Raw genomic sequence first — 23436 nt, 5'->3', positions numbered from 1 at the left:
CAGGAAGTTTGGAATATGATGAGTGGTCAAATCACAGGCAGGCTTGGAAGTTGGAATCTGCTTCAATAATTGAACCTCCGATTAATTTTATTGTGTCATCTCATTCTAAGGGAAAGAGAAGGTGAAGGCTTTCATCATTGGATACTCGTTTATCAATGAGATATGCATGAATAGCTGAGCATTCATAACCTTGATCTTCCATTTCAGGCCAAGGTGGGCGCTTATTGACAAGGCGTACATGCACAGTACATGGAGATCCTCACAATCAACGTACCATCTATTCCGTACGAGTGGGAATTTCCATCCATCAGACCATCTGATTCTTTTGATGGATGATCTTCTCAATCTATCTTTGCATAGTTATGAAACTGTTCGCGTGTGAGTCCACTGTCTTCTTTGACCTCTTATATGACAAAGATCTTCTAAATCTTATTATCTATTTTGAATGCAATGCGACTGTTGTTGCAGACATAATGCACATTTTGCTTCTAGTTATCCATTTAAATAGGATAATTTAGACTCCTACATTGGATTTTGATCAATAATAATCATGAAAAGGAAAGGTTACAGCATTGTTCTAGAAGCAATATCAACAAAGGCAATGAAACTTGTTACAAGACACTGCCTACAACCCACGTGTAGATGTACATAAGATGAAGTCTTTTGTAGTTACTTCCAAATAATGTTTCAAATATATTAAAACAATGACCATAGATACAATAAATTGATGGCAGCATCCTGATAGATACAATATTTTATGAGCCTGGCAGTTTTAGTGAAAGTTTGAATTTTATTGAATATTGACGAACTTGGACTTATTATGCTGTATGTTTTTCAGTACATCTTAGAATCTGGTATGCCCATGTACTTTCAATTTACGTGGGAACATATGCCTAAAACTATTGGTCAAAACCTTTGATTTCCTGGCAAGCGGTGTATGTGTTCACCATTTGTTTTGTTTCTTCATCCAACGAGTTACTTCGACATTCATGTTAAACTACGATATAAAACACAGCTGTCAAAAAATTATTATTTTCTGTTAGTAATCGTAATCGTAATATCATTAAAGGAGCATTCTAAGTACACATGAAGTATAAAAGAGATACACCTATCCAGAAAAGGAAAGAGAATTTAGAAAATCATGATGATTAGGCAAATCAACAAAGTCGAGCAACTGTCCAGTGGAAAAGAGTATTGAGGAAGAAAAACTTTGGCTCCACCATTGTCTTCTCATAGTCTTCAAAACTTTTATAATTTATTTTCCCTCGAAGGCACCACATTAAGCAGGATAGAACCATCTTCCACACTGCTGAACTCTGAAGACTGCCCATGGTGAGGATCTTTCCTAGAGCAGCCAACCAAACAAAAAATGCCACTCTCATGTGTACTCTCATGGGGAACATTGTAGAAAGATCTAACGTAAGTATTTATGAACATTGTAGAAAGATCTAACGTAAGTATTTTGGACGAGGACAACTTGGGGAAGAAATAGAAACGGATAGAAAGAGCTTGTTTCTTTTTTTGGGTGGGGGGGGGATTTGGTTAAAAATTGTGAATGGTCCGTCGCGGTTGTTGTTGGGTTGAATTCTTAGGGTATCTCTCTGTCATTGATGTCTTATTTTATATCCATATCTATATGATTGTATGCATGTATTTATTATTACATTGTGATTGTGACAGCAGTTGATTTTCTGAGCTTTTGAGATTGTGTTTTATGATATCTGATTTAATATTTTAACATGTTTTCCAGGCTTGCTGGAAAATCTCTACTGAAGATGATAAAGAGATGGCCATCTATGATTTCAAAGTGTGTTATCTCTCTGGCTGAGAATTTACGGAACCCTGACTCTCCAGAATGTGCAGTGCTAGGTTCCTGTGCAGTCCTTACCTCACAAACAATTCTCAAGCATTTGACAACGGTAGTCATTCAGGACCACGTGCTCAAAATAATTTTAAGAAATGACTTTTTCTGATATATTTTCTTTTATTTACAGGATCCAAAGTCGTTCTCTTCATTTATCCTTGGGATTCTCTCCAGGTAAATCTACATTTCTTTTGGTTTTAGATTGTTAAATGGTGAAAAAATTTCATACGAACTGTGTCTGACCTTCCTTTACTTCTACTTAAAAGCTCACATCATGAATCACTGAAAGCTCAAAAAGCAATCAATGAGGTAAAATACCCCATCAGAAAATTTGGAGTATGTGGTTGTGGATTCTGTTTTTTAACATTATCTATGTGCCCAACAGTTATTTGTCAAATACAACATCTACTTTGCTGGAGTATCTAGAAGCATTTTCAGGACATCAAACAATGATGTGGACGGACCAGATTTTGAAGATTTGGTTTCTCAAATTGGTTCTATGAGTTTTGATTCCAATGGTTTGCATTGGCGGTAAATATCTGATTATCTGGAAATTTTTTTCAAGTTTCTTTATATGAGCTAAAGTTGGTTAAGTCTATTCCCTTTTATGATCTGTTGTGGTTTGCTGTGTGAACTCTAATCAATTAATGTAAATGATATCTGGGTGGTTGAGTTTCATAGAAATTTTACTCGCTTAGAGTTTGATGGCTGTTCTAGATATAGGGTAAATTTTGTAAAAATTGATGATATAGGCTTAATTGTTTTCTTGTCAGGTATAATCTAATGGCTAACAGAGTTATGCTCCTGTTGGCTATGGCATCTAGGAATGACCCAAATGCCTCTCCGAAGATATTGAGTGAAACTGCTGGTCAGTTCATTTTCCTTGCTGAGTCAGGGATTGACTCTTTTCTTCTCAATCACAGCCTGCAATTATTTGAGTGCAAATATCTCATTTTAAACTTTTAAAAATGTTTCATGTTAAAACCCTTACAGGTCACTTCTTGAAGAATTTGAAAAGTCAACTACCTCAGACAAGAATACTGGCAATTTCAGCCCTAAATATGCTGCTAAGGGATTCACCTTATAAACTGTCAGCTGAGGATCAGTCTGGCTCTTCTGCTTCCGGGGACTTACAGGAAAGTACAAAATCATCCATTGAAGGAGCTTTAACTAAAATTTTTCAGGAAGAGGGTTTCTTTAATGAGTCATTGAATTGTCTTTCCCATGTTCACATAATCACTGATTCTGAGAGCACATCTTCCAGAGGAAATCATGGAAATTCATCTTTTCAGAGCCTAGCAGATAAATCAATCACCCTTTTTTATTTTGACTTTTCTGCGTCATGGCCACGGACTCCTAGTTGGATTTCTTTATTAGGAAGTGATACCTTCTACTCAAGTTTTGCCCGGATTTTTAAGCGGTTAATACAAGAATGTGGCATGCCTGTTTTAGTCGCACTTAAAAGTTCATTGGAGGAGTTTGCAAATGCCAAGGAGAGGTCTAAGCAGTGTGTTGCTGCTGAAGCACTGGCTGGGGTGTTGCATTCGGATGTCAATGGTCTTTTAGGAGCATGGGACAGCTGGTTGATGGTCCAGTTGCAGAAAATCATTTCAGCACAATCAGTGGAATCAGTACCTGAGTGGGCAGCTTGTATACGTTATGCAGTTACTGGAAAAGGAAAATATGGAACAAGAGTTCCTCTTCTGAGGCAACAAATTCTAGATTGTTTGGCTGATCCATTACCTGCAACAGCAACTACCACCATGGTAGCCAAGCGCTATGCTTTTCTATCAGCTGCACTTATAGAAATATCCCCACCGAAAATGCCAGCAGCAGAGTTACAGCTCCATAATAAACTTCTGCAAGAGCTGCTTGGTAATATGTGCCATTCATCAGCCCAAGTAAGCATTCCTCTTCATAGGTCGCCAATTTTCTGGTCAAACTTTTGTTGTGTTTTGTGTGTGTATGTATGTATGTAGCCCCTATTTATTTATTTCTAATATACTGATGAAAAGGTTAATAAAATATTATCACAAACTCTTAGTAGCCTTCAGTTTTTTGGGTTATCTCTTGTATGCATCTTGTGTACTAGAGTTGCGCATCTTTGCACTTTTTAATGAATTGCATTACTTATCAAAATAAAAGTTTTTCATGGAGTTTGTTGCTGGATTATCTGTATAAAAATTATAATATAGAGTGGTCATAGTGCAAATATTTTAAGCAACTATTTTTTTTCAGTAGTCCTCTTATGGACATGGCTGTGTCTGTATTCTTTTTCTAGCCAAAAATGAAAAATAGATTAAGAACATGAGTGTATCATTGTGGCTTCTTCAAATAGGAAAAAGAAAAAAGTTATCATGGATAAATTTTAAACCATTATGTGAAAAGGAATGCAATAACTTGAGTAGCTAGGTTGTGGACTTCTTATACAATTTACATTTTTTTCTCCTTTATTTTCTGTTCTAAATAGAAATCGATATGAAACTGATTTTCATTTTCAGTTATGGTTGACAGAACTGTGGAGAGATTGGACGAGGGTAGTTAAATCAATAATGTGTGTTTGATCCTCCTATTATCTTAGCCTTCTTGTATGTCTTGACTGCACTTAGTTTCTGACAAATCTTTCCTGCTCATTGTCCTTTGATCTAGTATCAGAGAAGGAAGAACAAAAAATTGTGTCATTATTGTTATGAAAAAAATTAACAATCATAAGTTTATTCTTCATCCTTGTATTTTAGGAGTTTTTATTATTTTCTTTCTCATATTGATGCTTGACTTTTGATGCATGTTTTATGTGGGACAGGTAAGGGAAGCTATAGGTGTTACCCTTTCTGTTTTGTGCTCTAACATTCGGCTTTATGCATCGTCTGATCTTGATCATTCACATGAAGGGGGAAATAGTAATGTTAATTACCAACTTAAAGAGGGAAGTTGGGTTCAGTTTCTAATAGAACGAGCATCTGAACTGGTAATGAATATTCAGAATACCAGTCAGTCTGACAATTCGGAGATCCCAACAGATGTGAGAGATCAAAATGGGCATTTGAATGGAGATTCAAAAGATGATGTCAAATGGATGGAAACGGTACTAATTTTTAGAAATAGTTTCTATTGAATCTCCTTTAACTAATAAACTCTTTTACTCATTAATCTATTTTTCCTATTGTGCGTAGCTATTCCATTTTATCATCTCGTCTTTGAAGTCTGGGAGATCTTCATGTTTGCTAGATGTGATCGTGGGACTTCTTTATCCTGTAATTTCCTTGCAGGTATGTTCGGTACCTGTTTGATTATGTTCATATTTCTTGTCTGATTTGCCTTGGAGACTACTCTTTGGTTCTGAAATTCATAAGCTTTTGATATTGTTCTTGTTTCTATCCCTTTTAGTTTAGACTAAAAAGGTTAGTGTTGACCATTATGCCAGAGAGAAAATCTGGAACTAATTTTTCCTTGACCAGGAGTAATATTGATAGAATTCCATGGAGACAAATGATGCAGACGGGGGAGACTATATAGTGATATGTGATATAGATATTAGGATGAAGTCGATGGCACTTTCTGATCTTTAACATCTATGACTCCTACAAAATTAAATGGGTTTCTTTTCAATTGCATATCAATTTTTTTGAGATATTTACAGCAGAAACAAGCTGCTCGAGAATTCATTTTTTGGTCTTGATTTGCATCACGATGCCAAGTAGGTTGGGCATCACGACTTCATATCTGAAAAAATGTCATTGCTTTCTGAAGGAAACATCAAATAAAGATTTGTCAACATTGGCCAAGGTAGCTTTTGAACTATTAAAATGGAGGATTTTCTGGGACCCTCATCTCCAGGAGGCTGTAGCTGTGATTCTTTCTTCAGCCAATGATTCTAACTGGAGGACTAGATCTGCGACACTGACTTATCTCCGAACTTTTATGTATAGGTATGGATTTGGTTTTGTTCTATTGTTTCATTTTTGTATTGCTTTTTTTTTTTGGTTGGGGGGAGGTGGGGGTTGATTTTTCCTGATATGTATGGAATGTCATGTCTCAGATAATTTTTGCTTCAGGAAGTTAGATATAGGAGTGTCCATATTTTGTCACATGAGCATATGTGCTTCATAAAATGTCATTTATACATGATGGGTGACCTCTTGGGGAGTCCTCATGTTGCACCCCTTGTTTATTCATAAAAAAAAAAAAAAAATGTCATTTATAGAGGAAGATTAAAATTTTTGGTCCTTTTTGTTCTTTGTTTATTTCTAGTTTCCTTTTCCTGTTCTGCTTTTTATGATATCTTGTGTAGTGTCAGTTCTGACTTGAAGAGGAATTTTCGCTTTGATGCACATGAAAATAAAATTGTCTAATCTCTTTGTGACAGGCATACTTTCATTCTCTCACGTGTGGAGAAAGATAAAATCTGGAGCACTGTGGAAAAGCTACTCATAGACAATCAAGTGGAGGCAAGTTCCTTGCAGAATAGTTTTCTTTTGAGGAAAGTTTCAAATTTTGGGGCTTCACCATTGGGAGAACCCCCTCTAAATAGTATTAAGTTCCTGGCCTCGTGCTTAAAGGAAAAGTAATGTTGAATACTGGGTGTGGTATGATCCATGTTGAAGCAAGGTGTAGGATTTTGTTGCTTTCAACTTTATTAAGCTAATTTCTGGCTCAGGTAAGAGAGCATGCTGCAGCAGTTCTAGCCGGCCTAATGAAGGGTGGGGATGAAGATCTAGCTAGAGATTTTCGTGACAGAGCCTATTTGAAGGCAAATGATCTTCAAAGGAAGAGAAAGCGGAGGTTAGTTTTCATGTTTCTGAAGTCCTATAATTGTTTAAGTAATGTACCTTCTCAATGCGGGGACAACATTCATGTATCTGTGCTTCTATGCAAACCACAGTTTCTATGTATTCATATTTAGGATATTGATTACATATGGTGTACACAGGAAAACTCATCTGCTTGTTTCATTTATCTTGAAATCAGAGGACAGATTAAAGCAAACATCTGGTACTATGAAGAGGGTGACCAATGCAAACCGGGCTCATTAATGCCTTAAAAAGAAGAAGAATCTTTCTTATTTATCATTTTAGAAAGTATATATTAGTAAAGTAATTGATCAAATCTCCTAATAGTTTTAGGATCAGAATGCATCGTGCAAACGCATAATGTCAATACATCCATGGTTCGACATCCAATGTGAAGAAATCTGTACTCATCTGCATGGATTTTAAAGTACTAGTTGTTTGCCTCATGACATTGATGACACTTATTGTGGACACAATAGAATATGGGGCTGTGTCAATCATCACACCGCCACACTCCCCTCATACTGCATATATATATAAACCAACATAGAGTACAAAGACAAAAATACCCATACAATATATTTTTCTAACACTCCCCCTCAAGCTGGAGCATATGTATCATATAAGTCCAGCTTGAAACAAATAAACTCTAACTGCTTCCGACACAAGGGTTTTGTAAACATATCAGCTAACTGATCTCCAGACTTCACGAACGGTGTAGATATATCGCCATTGAGTATCTTATCTCGAACAAAGTGACAGTCAACCTCAATATGCTTGGTTCTTTCATGAAAGACAGAGTTAGATGCAATATGTATTGCAGCTTGATTATCACAAAATAATGGGATAGGAGTAGGAGCGGCAAATCCGATCTCTTGGAGAAAGAGTTGTAACCATGTCAATTCACTAGTAGTGTTAGACATTGCCCTGTATTCTGCCTTGGCACTGGACCGTGCCACCACCGTCTGTTTCTTGATTTTCCAAGTTACTAGATTACCACCCAAGAAAGTACAATATCCTGTAGTAGATCGCCTATCTGAGGGAGAACCAGCCAATCTGCATCAGTAAACCCTTCTACCCGAAGGTGTCCATTCGGTCTATACAATATCCCAAGGCCAGGAGCTCTTTTCAAATATCGAATAATACGAGTAACAGCTTCCCAATGTGAAACCCTAGGAGCCTCCAAAAACTGACTGACAACACCAACTGCATATGAGATGTCTGGTCTAGTAATGGTCAGGTAATTCAACTTTCCAACTAAGCGACGATACCTACCAGGATCTTCAAACAATTCCCCATCATCTTTTACTAATTTCTGATTAGGATCCATTGGAGTGTCAACAGGACGAGCACCCAGAAGACCCGTCTCTTCTAACAAATCAAGTACATATATTCTTTGAGATAAATTGATACCTGTTTGGGATCTAGCAACTTCAATCCCCAAAAAATATCTTAGTTTTCCCAAATCTTTTGTCTGAAACTTCTGTTGTAAAAACAATTTCAACCGAGCAATGCCTCCTGAATCATTACCTGTAATCACGATGTCATCCACATATACCACAAGGAGAATATGACCAGCACTTGTATGCAAGTGAAAGACTGAATGATCTGTCTGACATTGCTGAAGACCAAACTCCATAACTGCCGTTGAGAACTTCCCAAACCATGCTCGTGGAGATTGCTTGAGACCGTACAAAGCCTTTTTCAATTTACAGACACAACCCTGATACTCCCCCTGAGCAACAAACCCAGGTGGTTGCTCCATATAAACTTCCTCGTGCAGATCCCCATGTAAAAAGGCATTTTTGACATCCAATTGAAATAAGGGCCAAGCCAAATTAGAAGCCAAAGAAATAAGAATACGGACGGAGGAGATTTTGGCAACTGGAGAAAACGTCTCATCATAATCAATACCATATGTCTATGTATAACCCTTAGCAACCAAACGAGCTTTCAACCGTTCAACTGAACCATCAGGATTAAACTTAACCGTGTAAACCCATTTGCAACCAACAGGCTTCTTAGCAGGTGGTTATCGAACAAGCTCCCACGTACCATTTTGATGCAAGGCCTTCATTTCCAATTCCATAGCTTGCCTCCAACCAGAGTCAGATAAAGCATCATGCACTATCTTTGGGGTGGAAACAGTAGAAAGATGGGAAATAAAGCAAGAATAGGAAGGAGACAAAGAACTAGTAGATACAAATTGACTGATAGGATGTGCAGTAGTGCAAGAACGTGTACCTTTCCTTAGGGCAATGGGCAAGGAATCAGATGCAGGTGGCAGCGAATCCGAAGACGGGATGGATGATGGTGGAGGTGCAGGAGCTGATGGACGTGGCCTACGTGTATAAACCTGGAGAGGAGCAGAAGAGCATGGAGGCAACACGACAGACTCAGAGAGATATGGAACAGGCAGCGGAACAGACGTGACATTGGGCTCAAGGGTAGACGCTTCGAAAGAGGCATCAACAGGAAAATAGGCAAGAGACTCAACAAATGTGACATCAGCGCTAGTAAAGTAGCGACGAAGAACAGAACTATAACAACGATATTCCTTCTGAGTTGTGGAATAACCAAGGAAGACACATTTAGTAGAGCGAGGATCAAGTTTATCATAGCCAGGACCCAAGTTATGAACATAGCAAACACACCCAAAAATCTTTAGTGGTAAGGCAAACGGAGGTGAAGAAGAGTACAAGAGTGAATGAGGAGAAACACCATCTAAGACCGAGGAGGGCATCCGATTAATGAGATAACAAGCAGTGAGGACTGCCTCACTCCAAAAATGTTTGGGGACATGCATATGAAACAAGAGACAACGTGCAACATCTAATAAATGACGATTCTTACGTTCAGCCACACCATTTTGTTGTGGAGTGTGAGCACATGAGGTTTGATGGATAATGCCTTTATCAGACAAATAAGTGGCAAAAGAACTAGATGTGTATTCTTTGGCATTATCAGAACGCAAGATACGAATTTTTTGAGAAAATTGAGTCTTAATCATATTACGAAACATTTGGAAGACAGAAAATAACTCGGAACGATTTTTCATTAAAAATAACCAAGTCATACGGGAAAAATCATCCACGAATGTTACAAAATAATGAAATTTATTGGACTCGATCTTCATAGGACCCCATACATCAGAATGAACTAACTCAAAAGGATGAGAAACTCAACTAACAACTCTTGACGGAAAAGAAACACGATGGTGTTTGCCAAGCTGACACGTTTCGCACGACACAGAAAACTTATGACGGAGACTTGGGACTTGATGCTTCAACGCAGGAAGGGAAGGATGACCAAGGCGACAATGCCACTGAAGAGCTGAACTTGACGACTGCAAAGCACGAGAGGGAAATGAAGGTGAGAGATCCAGATAATATAGGCCACCAACTTCATGCCCACTACCAATCATCCTCCGCGTCTTGAGATCCTGAAAAATGCACAAAGAAGGATAAAAACTAACAGAACAGTTAAGAGCTTTGGTAATTTTACTAATGGATAATAAATTAAACGGAAAACCGGGAACATGTAAAACGGACAACAGCTCAATATCTGGACTCAGATGTGTATGGCCAGAGCCGGCTACAGTAGAAAGGGAACCATTAGCTAGAGTGACACTGTGGGGTGCAGTAACAGGATGATAATCAGAGAGAGAAGTAGACGAACCAGTCATATGTTCATTGGCACCGGAATCAATAATCCATGGGTCGCGAGTGGAGGATAAGAGACAGTGAGATGCAGTACCTGACTGAGCAAGAGTAGCAGTGGAAGTGGAGGTGGCCCGCTTATGAGCCAAAAACTGAGCATACTCATCTTTCGGAATGGAGATGAGATCATAATCCGGAGTAGAACTTGAACTAGCAGGTGGTCCAGAAATAGCTGGAGAATCCTCGAAAGAAACAGCCTGATTGGCAAAACCGGGTGGTTTGCCATGTAAATCCCAACAAGAATTCACCGAATGATTAGGACGGCCACAATGAGTACATTTGCGATGCTCACGACTACCAAGTCGACCACCGCCTCGAGAGTCATGGCCACCACGAACACCACGACCACCACGACCACCTCGACCACCACGATACCCACCAAAACTGCCACGGGTAGCAACAAAAGCAACGCGCTCACCAGTACGCTCAGCTCTCATCTGAGAGCCATGGTCAGTGAGAGTAGCACGCTGAATCCAAAAAAAGACTTCTGGAAGTGAGGGAAGTTCAGAACCACCCAAAATCTGCGCACAAACCGACTCAAACTCGGGTTTCAAACCAAGAAGGAACCGAACCACATCCATATCTTGACGTTGCTTTTCCATTTTCTTCAGGTCCGTAGAGAGTGGTTGGTACAAGTTTCTCTCCTCACAAATGGCCACAACATGATTGTAATACTCATCCACAGTTTGAGTACCTTGTTCAAGCCCAAAATATTGTTTACACACTTCATAAATCCGAGTGATATTCCCAGTTCCAGAGTATATGTGACTGAGATGATCCCAAATGTCCTTGGCAGTGGGTAAGTAGATGCATGAGGATCCAAGGTGAGGCTCAAAACTGTTCAACATAAGAGAGATAATTTGATTATCTTCTTGCTCCCAAAGGCTAGGAGTATAGTCCTTGGGTATACCCGAGGTTAAGTGAGTAAACAAGCCCTTGCCTTTGAGAAAAACTTCAACAGACCTTGCCCAATAACTATAATTCTTCCCATTGAGCTTCACATAAGTCATAGGAGTATTAACTAAGGTAGTCTCAGGTTTAGCAGCCATAATATCAATCAACAAAGGAGCAAAGACTCCACCACAGTAACACAACAAATAAGTAGGAGAACAACCACTCAAAACTAATTGAAAGACCCCAATGCAACACTGCAACAATTCTGGAAAATGGCAAAAACCAGCTAAACCAATGCCAATCAGTAAAATAGTGAGAAAGAGAGAGGAACTAGTGTAAATACGGCAAAAAAAAACTTTGCCGGAGCTTCGCCGGAGACGGTCAACACTCACCGGAAACAGCAGACCACTCCGAAAATACCAAAACTGAACCCACAGAATGAATCGATGACAAAAAGGAACCTTTTTTTTTGTGTTTTTGTTTTTCAGCTCCAAGAATTTTTTTTTTTCCGATGACCACCATGTACGCCGGCCACCTTGTGCATCACCAACCAGCACAGACCACGTCGAGACCCACACTCATACTTCCTGACAGAACGCACTCCCCAACACAGATGATGAAAAGCTTGACGGTGGCAATGACGACGACATCACACCCCTAAGGACGGTGATATCGACTACCCCCGTTCATGGGTATGAAGCCCAATCAGAATCCTGTATTCTTATATTCAACTACTTTTTTTTTTTTTTTTTTTGAGAAAAGAGAAGAAAAAAAATGGAAAATATGGAGCGGGTACGAGAGAATTGTTACTGCTCTAATACCATGTAGTCTTGTATATTGGACAGAATAGAATAATAGAATAGAGTAGGCTGTCAATCATTACCCAGCCACACTCCCCTCATACTGCATATATATATAAACCAACATAGAGTACAAAGACCAAAAAACCCATACAATATATTTTTCTAACAACCTATAATCATAGAAACCAAACTACATTAACCTAAGCATGTTTCAAGTCATGTAGTAGCAAATTTTGTTTGAAACTCATTTATGTCATGTATTGATTTGGTTGAATTTCATAATTGTGTTTCAGATACTCATAATTGATCCATCTAGGCTTTGTTTAATGCATCCAAGAGGCCTAGTGCTAATTGGAGTTAGTCTAATTAGTAGCCTAGAAATCTAGTGTTTAAATTAGTTATATCTAGAAGGCTATTGGACTTGCGTTAATAGTTCCATAGGGCAAGGAGTTTAGAATTCGAGGTGATCGAGGATGTCGTTTTCCCAAGCTCGTATCAGCCCTTCAAGCTTCTTGATTGTTGCCACAAGGATGTTCAAGCATGAGCAAAGGATTGACGATCTTCTAATCCGTCTTTCGTTAAAATTTACCCGGTTTACCTCTAGATAGGGAGATAGAGTTTGCTATTGACCTTGTGCTTGGAACGATATGGATTTCGAAAGCACTTTATCGGATAATGCCAATGGAGTTGAGTGAGTTGAAGGAGTTGCTGGATAAAGGTTTTATTTGACCTAGTGTAACACCTTAGGGAGTGTATGATATATATATATATATATATAATATCCACACACACACACACACACACACACACATACCCCAAGGGGTTGACTCAAGTGGTAAGGGCTATAGTCTTGGTGGCATTCCCATTAGGTCTAAGGTTCCTATTCCCTTGGTGTAAATAATTCATTGGAGTATTCGCTAAACCAGAGTATTATTGCCTGATACATGTAGAGGGGCGCTTTGTGCGGGTCCGAGGTTTACTCAATAGTAGTGGATACACGAAATGACACTACCTTGAACGGGTTCTACCGAGGGATCCAGATTGCCGATGAGTTCTTAAGATGCCTTTGAGTGATGGAGGGCTTATATCGCCTCGAGGGGCAGTAGGTGCCTAATTGACGAGGTTTTAAGATGCCTTCGACGGAGAGGACTTACACAGCCTTGACGACAAGGTTTTGGGACCGTCAAAGCGAGTTATTGAGGATCTGAATTGTCAATAAGCTATGAAGATCCCTTCGAGGGAGAGGACTTACACTGTTCCGGTGGGAAGTTCTTCGTGATAGCTGGAGCGAATTATCGAGGATTTGGACTAGCAATCAAGTCTTAAGATGCCTCTGAGGGAGGCAGGGCTTATAGCGCCTTTAGTGGGCAGTAGGTGCCTAACCGAGGAGGTGTTATGATGCCTTCGAGGAAGAGAACTTACATCACCTCTGCAGCACAATGTTGAAGACCTTCACAGCAAATTATTGCGAATTTGAATTGTTGGTGAAGTCTTAAGATGCCTCAGATGGAGAGAGGGCTTATATACCCTCGAGGGGCAGCTGCTGCCTAACTGACAAGCTCTTAAGATGCCTCTGAGGGATAGGACTTACATTGTCTCAGCGACAAGGTCCTCGGGATTGTCGAGGTGAATTACCGAAAAGGTCTTCAAATAGCTTTGAGGCAGTGAGGGCTTATTATGCCTCAAGGGCAATATGTGCGTAATCGATGAGCACTTAAGATGCTTCTGCGGGAAAGGACTTACACCACCTCTATGGAACCATCAGAGTGAATTACTAAGGATTCAGACTGCAAAAGAGGTCTTAAGATGCTTTTCAGGGAGGGAGGGCAAAAGGTGCCTAACTGACAAATTCTTAAGATGCCTCAGAAGGAGAGCACTTACGTTGCCTTGGAGGCAAGGTCATGAGGATAGTTGGAGCAAATTATCGAAGATTCGGATTGTCGATGAGGCACTCAAAGCCTAATCGATGAGCTCTTAAGATGCCTTCGAGTGAGACTACTTTTCATTGCTCGGTGGCAAGTTTCTTGGCATCGTTAGAGCGAATCACCGAGGATTCGGCTTGCCGATGAGGTCACTATATGCTTCTGACGGAGGCAAGGCTTATACTGCCTTGAGGGGTAGTAGATGCCTAACCGACAAGGTGTTAAGATGCTTCCAAGGGAAAGGATTTTCACTGCCTCAGCGGCAATGATTAGGACTGCCGATGAGGTCTTAAGATACCTTCGAGTGAGGGAAGACTTATATCGCCTCGAGAGGTAGTAGGTGCCTAGCTGACGAGGTCTTAAGATGCATTCGATGGAGAGGACTTACACATCCTTGATGACAAGGTTCTTGGGACCGTTAAAGCATGTTATTGAGGATCTGAACTGTTAATGAGGTATGAAGATCCGTTCGAGGGAGAGGACTTACACTGTGTTGGTGGGAAGGTTTTCGTGATAATCGGAGCGAATTTTCGAGGATTTAGACTGTCGATGAGGTCTTAAGATACCTTCGAGGGAAGCAGGGCTTATATATCCTTTAGGGTGCAATAGGTGCCTAACTAAGGAGGTGTTATGATGCCTTTGAGGGAGAGAACTTACATCGCCTTGGCGGCATGATGTTCAAGACCTTCACAGCAAATTCTCGTGAATGAGAACTGCTGAAGAGGTCTTAAGATGCCTCAGAGGGAGAGAGGGCTTATATCTTTGCGAGGGGCAGTTGGTCCCTAACTGACATAGTCTTAAGATGCCTATAGGGGATAAGACTTGCATCGTCTCAGCGACAAGGTCTTCGGAACCGTCGAGGTGAATTACTGAAGATTCGGACGACCGATAAGGTCTTCAAAAATCTCTGAGGCTGTGAAGGCTTATAATGCATCGAGGGGCAATATGTGCCTAACCAACGAGCACTTAAGATGCCTCAGCAGGAAAGGACTTACACCACCTATACGGCACCTTGAGAGCGAATTACTGAGGATTCGTACTGCAAATGAGGTCTTAAGATGCTTCTAAGGGAGGGAGGGCAGAAGGTGCCTAACTAACGAATTCTTAAGATGCCTCAAAAGGAGAGGACTTCTGTCTCTCTGGAGACAAGGTCATGAGGACAGTTGGCGCAAATTATCGGAGATCCAAATTGTCGATGAGCTCTCATGTTGCCTCTAAGGTAGGGAGGGCTTATATTGCCTCGAGAGGCACTTGAAGCCAAATCAAGAGCTCTTAAGATGCCTCCGTGAGCGAGGACTTTTCATTGTCACGTTTGCAAGTTTTTTGGCATCGTTAGAGCGAATCATAGAGGATCCGGTTTCACGATGAGGTCACTATATGCTTCTGACAGAGGCAAGGCTTATACTGCCTTGAGGGGTAGTAGGTGCCTAACCGACAAGGTGTTAAGATGCTTCCATGAGAGAGGATTTTCACTGCTAATGAGGTCTTAAGATGCCGTCGAGTGAGGGAGGGCTTATATCGCCTCGAGGGGCAGTAGTTGATAAACCGACGAGGTCTTAAGATGCCTTCGACGAAGAGGACTTACATAGCCTTGACGGCAAGGTTCTTGGGACTGTGAATATAAGTTATTGAGGATCTGAACTGTCGATGAGGTATGAAGATCCCTTCGAGGGAGAGGACTTACACTGTCTCGATCGGAAGGTCTTCGTGATAGTCGGAGCGAATTATCGAGTATTTGGACTGTCGATGAGGTCTTAAGATGCCTCCGAGGGAGGCAAGGCTTATACCGCCTTTAGGGGCAGTAGGTGTTGTTACAAACGCAAATCCAAGATCACCAAAGAAGTAGAAAAGTACAGAATAGAAAAATAACACAACCACACATGACACCAAAATTTAAGTGGTTCGGCTTAACAAGCCTACATCTACTGGCGGAGACGATTCAGGAGAAATTCACTAACAAAAGAGTGGAGTACAAAGAGTAGTACAAACAAAACCACTCAAACCTAAAAGTCCCAATGCACCCCAATCTCACTCAAAAGAGAATTAAATACAAAAGAGAAAATATTCTCTAAAATTCTCTAAGCTTTTCAGTACTCCAAACGTGAGATCAAACTGAAGAAAAATGGTGTATCTGTTCTTCTCTCTGCAACACAAGTCTCTCTCTCTCTCTCGGCAACTTCAGTTTTTCTTCATTCTCTCTTTCAACTAAAGTTGCTGCCTTCCTTTCCTTAACGACCGAATGGCTTCAATAGGAGACAACAAAGCCTTTTTGTCAAAGCTTCTAGAAGAAGCTTAATGAATGGAGAGACAAAATGGTCGTGTGAGAGAGAAACTTAAGTCAAAAAGTATGGGATGTAAAAGTAACCATAATGGTTTGGGGCCCACGGTAAGGTTGATGAAGAAATGCAAGTCACCTCTTCTGACAAATCTCCACCTTGACTTGAATTTCATCAAGTCTTCAACACAAATTTCCTCAAGACGTCTCCTCCAACACCCCCAAGGGTAATTACAAACTACAAACACCAATCAAGCCCAAGCAATGCTGGAACTTGAGAATCAGAAGTGGCTTAGTCAACATGTCTGCTGGATTTTCCGCCATAGCAATTTTCTTCACTATGATATCACCTTGTGTCATGACCTTCCGAAGAAAATGATATCTGACATCAATGTGTTTGGTCCTCTCATGATACATTTGGTCAAATGTATTGCGCTCTAGCTATCACAAAATACAATAGTCTCATCTTGCTGCAAACCTAGATCACTAACCAAACCTCTGAGCCAAATTGCTTCTTTCACTGCCTCTGCTACTACCATATACCTGCCTCCGTAATGGACAAAGCAACCATCGACTGTAAAGTCGCCTTCCAACGAATGGCACACCCCGGGAGAGTGAAAACAAAACCTGTCAGAGATCTTCTTTTATCCAAATCACCAGCATAATCTGAATCAACATAACCAGTGACACTGGAACTGATACCACTGCCTCTATCATAGACTAAACCAACATCTGTAGTGCCTCGTAAATAACAGAGTATCCATTTCACTGCTTGCCAGTGAACCTTGCCCGGAATCACTGAGGATACGGTTTGCTGATGAGGTCATTATATGCTTCTGACGGAGGCATGGCTTATACTGCCCTGAGGGGTAGTAGGTGCCTAACTAACAAGGTGTTAAGATGCTTCCAAGGGAGAGGATTTTCATTGCCTTAGCGGCAATGATTAGGACTGCCGATGAGGTCTTAAGATGCCTTCGAGTGAGGGAGGGCTTATATTGCCTCGAGTGGCAGCAGGTGCCTAACCGACGAGGTCTTAAGATGCCTTCGACGGAGAGGACTTACACAGCCTTGATGACAATTTTCTTAGGACCGTGCAAGCGAGTTATTGAGGACCTGAACTGTCAATGAGGTATGAAGATCCCTTTGAGGGAGAGGACTTACACTGTCTTGGTGGGAAGGTCTTCGTGATAGTAGGAGCGAACTATTGAGGATTTGGACAGTCGTTTAGGTCTTAAGATGCCTCCCTCGGAGGCAGGCTTATACCGCCTTTAGGGGATAGTAGGTGCCTAACCGAGGAGGTGTTATGATGCCTTCATGGCAGAGAAATTACATCGCCTCAGTGGGGCACGATGTTCAAGTCCTTCACATCAAATTATCACGAATTTAAATTGCTGATGAGGTTTTAAGATGCCTTAGAGGGAGAGAGGGCTTATATCCCCTCGAGGGGTAGCTGGTGCAGAACAGACGAGGTCTTATGATGCCTCTGGGGGATAGGACTTACATTGTCTCTAACGACAAGGTCCTCTAGCCGTTTAGGTGAATTACCGAAGATTTGGACTACTGATAAGGTCTTTGAACAGTTTTGAGGCAGAGAGGACTTACGTCGCCTTGGATGCAAGGTCATGAGGACTTAATCGATGAGCTCTTAAGATGCTTCCGTGGGAGACCATTTTTCATCGCCTCGGTGGCAAGTATTTAGGCATCGTTAGAGCGATTCACCGAGTATTCGGCTTGCTGATGAGGTCATTATATGCTTCTGACGGAGGCAAGGCTTATATTGCCTTGAGGGGTAATAGGTGCCTAACCGGCAAGGTGTTAAGATGCTTCCAAGGGAAAGGATTTTTCATTGCCTCAGCATAGGACTGCTGTTGAGGTCTTAAAATGCCTTTGAGTGAGGGACGGCTTATATCGCCTTGAGGGGCAGTAAGTGCCTAACTGACGAGGTCTTAAGATGCCTTTGATATAGAGGACTTACACAGCCATGACGACAAGGTTCTTGGGACCGTCAAAGCGAGTTATTGAGGATCTAAAATGTCAATAAGGTATGAAGATCCCTTTGAGGGAGAGGACTTACACTGTCTTGGTGGGAAGGTCTTCGTTATAGTCGAAGCAAATTATTGAGGATTTGGACTGTCGTTGAGGTCTTAAAATGCCTCCGAGGGAGGCAGGGCTTACACTGCCTATAGGGGCAGTCGCTGTCTAACTGAGGAGGTGTTATGATGCCTTCGAGGGAGAGAACTTACATCGCCTTGGCGGCATGATGTTCAAGACCTTCATAGCAAATTATCTCGAATTTGAACTGCTGATGAGGTCTTAAGATGCCTCAGAGGAAGAGAGGGCTTATATCCCATCTAGGGACAGCTAGTGCCTAACTGACGAGGTCTTAAGATGCTTCTGTGGGATAGGACTTACATCGTCTCAGCAACAAGGTCCTTGGGACCGTCGAGGTGAAGTACAGAAGATTTGGACTACCGTTAAGGTCTTCAAACAGCTTTGAGGTAGTGAGGGCTTATTACACCTCAAGTGCAATATGTGCCTAACCGACGAGCACTTAAGATACCTCCGCGGGAAAGATTTACGCCACCTCTACTGTACCTTCAGAGCTAATTACTGAGGATTCAGATTGTAGAAGAGGTCTTAAGAAGCTTCTAAGGGAGGGAGGACTATAGGTGCCTAACTGACGAATTCTTAAGATGCCTCCGATGGAGAGGACTTACATCATACTGGAGGCAAGGTCATGGGGACAGTTGAAGCAAATTATCGAAGATCCGAATTGTTGTTGTGGTCTCATGCCTCTGAGGTAGGGAGGGCTTATACTCCCTCGAGAGGCACTCAAAGGGTAATCGATGAACTCTTAAGATGCCTCTGTGAGAGACGACTTTTCGTCGCCTTAATGGCAAATTTTTTGGCATCGTTAGAGCAAATCATTGAGGACTGGTTTGCCAATGAGGTCATTATATGCTTCTGACGGAGGCAAGGCTTATACTGCCTTGACGGGTAGTACGTGCCTAACAGACAAGGTGTTAAGATGCTTCCAAGGGAGAGGATTTTCATCGCCCTAGAGAGGACTTACATGGCCTTGGAGGCAAGGTCATGGGGACAGTTGGAGCAAATTATCGAAGATCCGGATTGTCGATGTGGTCTCATGCCTCTGAGGTAGGGAGGGCTTATACTCCCTTGAGAGGCACTCGAAGGGTAATTGATAAACTCTTAAGATGCCTCCGTGAGAGACGACTTTTCGTCGCCTTAATGGCAAATTTTTTGGCATCATTAGAGCGAATCATTGAGGATCTGGTTTGCCGATGAGGTCACTATATGCTTATGACGGAGGCAAGGCTTATATTGCCTTGACGGGTAGTACGTGCCTAACAGACAAGGTGTTAAGATGCTTCCAAGGGAGAGGATTTTCATCATCTTGGAGAGGATTTTCATCGTCTTGGAGAGGACTTACGTGGCCCTGGAGGCAAGGTCATGGGAACAGTTGGAGCGAATTATCGAAGATCCAAATTGTCCATGTGGTCTCATGCCTTTGAGGTAGGGAGGGCTTATACTCCCTCGAGAGGCACTCAAAGGGTAATTGATGAACTCCTAAGATGCCTCTATGAGAGATGACTTTTCGTCGCCTTAAGTGGCAAATTTTTTGGCATTGTTAGAGCGAATCACTGAGGATCCGGTTTGCCGATGAGGTCACTATATGCTTCTGACGGAGGCAAGGCTTATACTGCCTTGACGAGTAGTAGGTGCCTAACAAAAAAGGTGTTAAGATGCTTCTAAGGGAGAGGATTTCCATTGCTTCAGCGGCAATGATTAGGACTGCCGATGAGGTCTTAAGATGCCTTCAAGTGAGGGAGGGCTTATATCGCGTTGAGGGGCAGTAGGTGCCTAACTGACGAGGTCTTAAGATGCCATTGACGGAGAGGACTTACATAGTCTCGACGATAAGGTTCTCGGGACCGTCAAAGCGAGTTATTGAGGATCTAAAATGTCAATGAGGTATGAAGATCCCTTCGAGGGAGAGGACTTACACTGTCTTGGTGGGAAGGTCTTCATTATAGTTGGAGCGAATTATCTAGGATTTGGACTGTCGATGTGGTCTTAAGATGCCTTCGAGGGAAGCAGGGCTTTTACTACCTTTAGGGGCAGTAGGTGTCTAATCGAGGAGGTGTTATGATGCCTTCGAGGGAGAGAACTTACATCACCTCGGCGGCACGATGTTTAAGATCTTCACAGAATATTATCGCGAATTTGGACTACTGGTGAGGTCTTAAGATGCCTCGGAGAGAGACATGGCTTATATCCCCTCGAGTGGCTGCTGGTGCCAAACTGACGAGGTTTTAAGATGCCTCTGAGGGATAGGACTCATATCGTCTTAGTGACAAGGTCCTCGGGACTGTTGAGGTGATTTACCGAAGATATGGACTACCGAAAAGGTCTTCAAACAGTTCTGAGGCCGTGAGGGCTTATTTTGCCTCGAGGGTAATATGTGCCTAACCGACGAGCACTTAAGATGCCTATGTAGGAAAGGACTTACACCACCTCTAGGGCACCTTCAGAGAGAATTACTGAGGATTCAGACTGCAAAAGAGGTCTTAAGATGCTTATGAGGGAAAGAGGGTAGAAGATGCCAAACTAACGAATTCTTAACATGCATCAAAAGGAGAGGACTTACGTCTCCTTGGAGGCAAGGTCATGAGGACAGTTGGGGCAACTTATCAAAGATCCAGATTGTCGATGAGGTCTTAGGTTGCCTCTGAGGTAGGGAGGGCTTATACTACCTCGAGAGGCACTCGAAGCCTAATCGATGAGCTTTTAAGATGCCTCTGTGAGAGACGACTTTTCATCGCCTCGGTAGCAAGTTTTTAGGCATCGTTAGATCGAATCACCGAGTATCCGGTTTGCCAATGAGGTCACCGAGTATAAGCCTTGCCTCATACTGCCTTGAGGGCTAATAGGTGCCTAACTGTCAAAGTGTTAAGATGTTTCCAAGGCAGAGGATTTTCGGTGCATCAGCGGCAATGAATAGGACTGCCGATGAGATCTTAAGATGCCTTCGATGGAGTGGTTTTACACAGCCTTGACGACAAGGTTCTCGGGACCGTCAAAGCGAGGGAGAGGACTTACACTGTCTCAGTGGGAAGGTCTTCGTGATTGTCAGAGCAAATTATCGTGGATTTGGACTGTCAATGAGGTCTTTAGATGCCTTCGAGGTAGGCAGGGCTTACACCGCCTATAGTGGTAGTCGGTGTCTAACCGAGGAGGTGTTATGATGCCTTTGAGGGAGAGAACTTACATCGCCTCGGTGGCATGATGTTCAAGACCTTCACACCAAATTATTGCGAATTTGAACTGCTGATCAGGTCTTAAGATGCCTCAAAGGAAGAGAGGGCTTATATCCCCTCTAGGGGCAGCTGGTGCCTAACTGATGAGGTCTTAAGATGCCTCCAAGGGATAGGACTTACATCATCTCAGTCACAAGGTCCTCGAGACCGTCGAGGTGAATTACCGAATATTCGGACTACCGATAAGGTCTTCAAACAGCTCTGAGGCAGTGAGGACTTGTTATACCTCAAGGGCAATATGTGCCTAACTGACGAGCACTTAAGATGCCTCTGTAGGAAAGGACTTACACCGTCTCTATTGCACCTTCAAAGCGAATTACTGGGGATTCAAACTGCAAAAGAGGTCTTATGATGCTTCTGAGGGAGGGAAGGCAGAAGGTTCTAACTAACGAATTCTTAAGATGCTTCAGAAGGAGAGGTCTTACGTCGCCTTGGAGGCAAGGTCATGAGGATAGTTAGAGCAACTTATCGAAGATCCGGATTGTCGATGAGGTCTCAAGTTGCCTCAGAGGTAGGAAGGCCTTATACTGCGTCGAGAGGCACTTGAAGCCTAATCGATGTGCTCTTAAGATTCCTCCGTGAGAGACAACTTTTCATTGCCTTGGTCGCAAGTTTTTAGTCATCGTTAGAGCGAATCACCAAGGATTTGGTTTGCCGATGAGGTCACTATATGCTTCTTACGGAGGCAAGGCTTATACTGCCTTGAGGGGTAATAGGTGCCTAACCGACAAGGTGTTAAGATGCTTCCAAGGGAGAAGATTTTCACTGCATCAGCGGCAATGAATAGGACTGCCAATGAGATCTTAAGATGACTTCGAGTGAGGAAGGGCTTATATCACCTCGAGGGGCAGTAGGTCTTGAGATGCCTTTGACGGAGTGGTTTTACATAGCCTTGGTGACAAGGTTTTCAAGACTGTCAAAGCGAGGGAGAGGACTTACACTGTCTCGGTGGGAAGGTCTTTGTGATTGTCAGAGTGAATTATCGAGGATTTGGACTGTCGATGAGGTCCCTCGACTGCACGATGTGCAAGACCTTCACAGCAAATTATCGCGAATTCGAATTGCTGATGAGGTCTTAAGATGCCTCAGAGGAAGAGAGGGCTTATATGCCCTCTAGGGGCATCTGTTGCCTAACTGACAAGGTCTTAAGATGCCTCTGAGGGATAGGACTTAAATCGTCTCAACGACAAGGTGCTCAAGACCGTCGAGGACCTTGTCGGACTACCGATAAGGTCTTCAAACAGCTCTGAGGCAGTGAGGGCTTGTTATACCTCAAGGGCAATATGTGCCCAACCGACGAGCACTTAAGATGCCTCCACGAGAAAGGACTTACACTGCCTCTACGACACCTTTAGAGAGAATTACTGAGGATTCAGACTGCAAAAGAAGGTGCTTAATTGACGAATTCTTAAGATGCCTCAGAAGGAGAGGTCTTACGTTGCCTTGGAGGCAAGGTCATGAGTGCAGTTGGAGCAACTTATCAAAGATCCGGGTTGTCGATGAGGTCTCAGCTTGCCTTTGAGGTAGGGAGGGCTTATACTGCGTCGAGAGGCACTCGAAGCCTAATTGATATGCTCTTAAGATGCCTGCGTGAGAGACAACTTTTTATCGCCTTAGTGGCAAGTTTTTTGGCATCGTTAGAGCGAATCACCGAGGATTCGGTTTGCCGATGAGGTCACTATATGCTTCTGACGGAGGCAAGACTTATACTGCCTTCAGGTGTTGTAGGTGCCTAACCGACAAGGTGTTAAGATACTTCCAAGGGAGAGGATTTTCACTGCCTCAGCGGCAATGATTATGACTGCTGTTGAGGTTTTAAGATTCCTCCGA

The 23436-nt window shown here is 42.2% G+C and overlaps 1 protein-coding gene across 1 annotated transcript in view; it reads left to right on the top strand.

Annotated features, from left to right (window-relative positions):
- Nucleotides 1–6905, top strand: part of LOC132177971 (proteasome activator subunit 4-like) — a 9570-nt gene extending 2665 nt beyond the window's left edge. The window contains exons 2-15 of the mRNA XM_059590440.1: nucleotides 4–121; nucleotides 208–378; nucleotides 1751–1919; nucleotides 1995–2038; nucleotides 2131–2173; nucleotides 2250–2395; nucleotides 2638–2732; nucleotides 2858–3765; nucleotides 4668–4949; nucleotides 5038–5133; nucleotides 5615–5793; nucleotides 6231–6312; nucleotides 6522–6719; nucleotides 6795–6905. Coding sequence (XP_059446423.1) covers nucleotides 4–121; nucleotides 208–378; nucleotides 1751–1919; nucleotides 1995–2038; nucleotides 2131–2173; nucleotides 2250–2395; nucleotides 2638–2732; nucleotides 2858–3765; nucleotides 4668–4949; nucleotides 5038–5133; nucleotides 5615–5793; nucleotides 6231–6312; nucleotides 6522–6719; nucleotides 6795–6905 — 2642 coding nt within the window. The remainder of the gene's footprint in view (nucleotides 1–3; nucleotides 122–207; nucleotides 379–1750; nucleotides 1920–1994; nucleotides 2039–2130; nucleotides 2174–2249; nucleotides 2396–2637; nucleotides 2733–2857; nucleotides 3766–4667; nucleotides 4950–5037; nucleotides 5134–5614; nucleotides 5794–6230; nucleotides 6313–6521; nucleotides 6720–6794) is intronic.
- Nucleotides 6906–23436: the final 16531 nt, after the last annotated feature.

This window comes from Corylus avellana, chromosome ca4 (genome assembly GCF_901000735.1).
Source record: "Corylus avellana chromosome ca4, CavTom2PMs-1.0".
Classification (NCBI taxonomy): Eukaryota; Viridiplantae; Streptophyta; class Magnoliopsida; order Fagales; family Betulaceae; genus Corylus; species Corylus avellana.
This window is presented reverse-complemented; position numbering and strand designations above follow the sequence as displayed.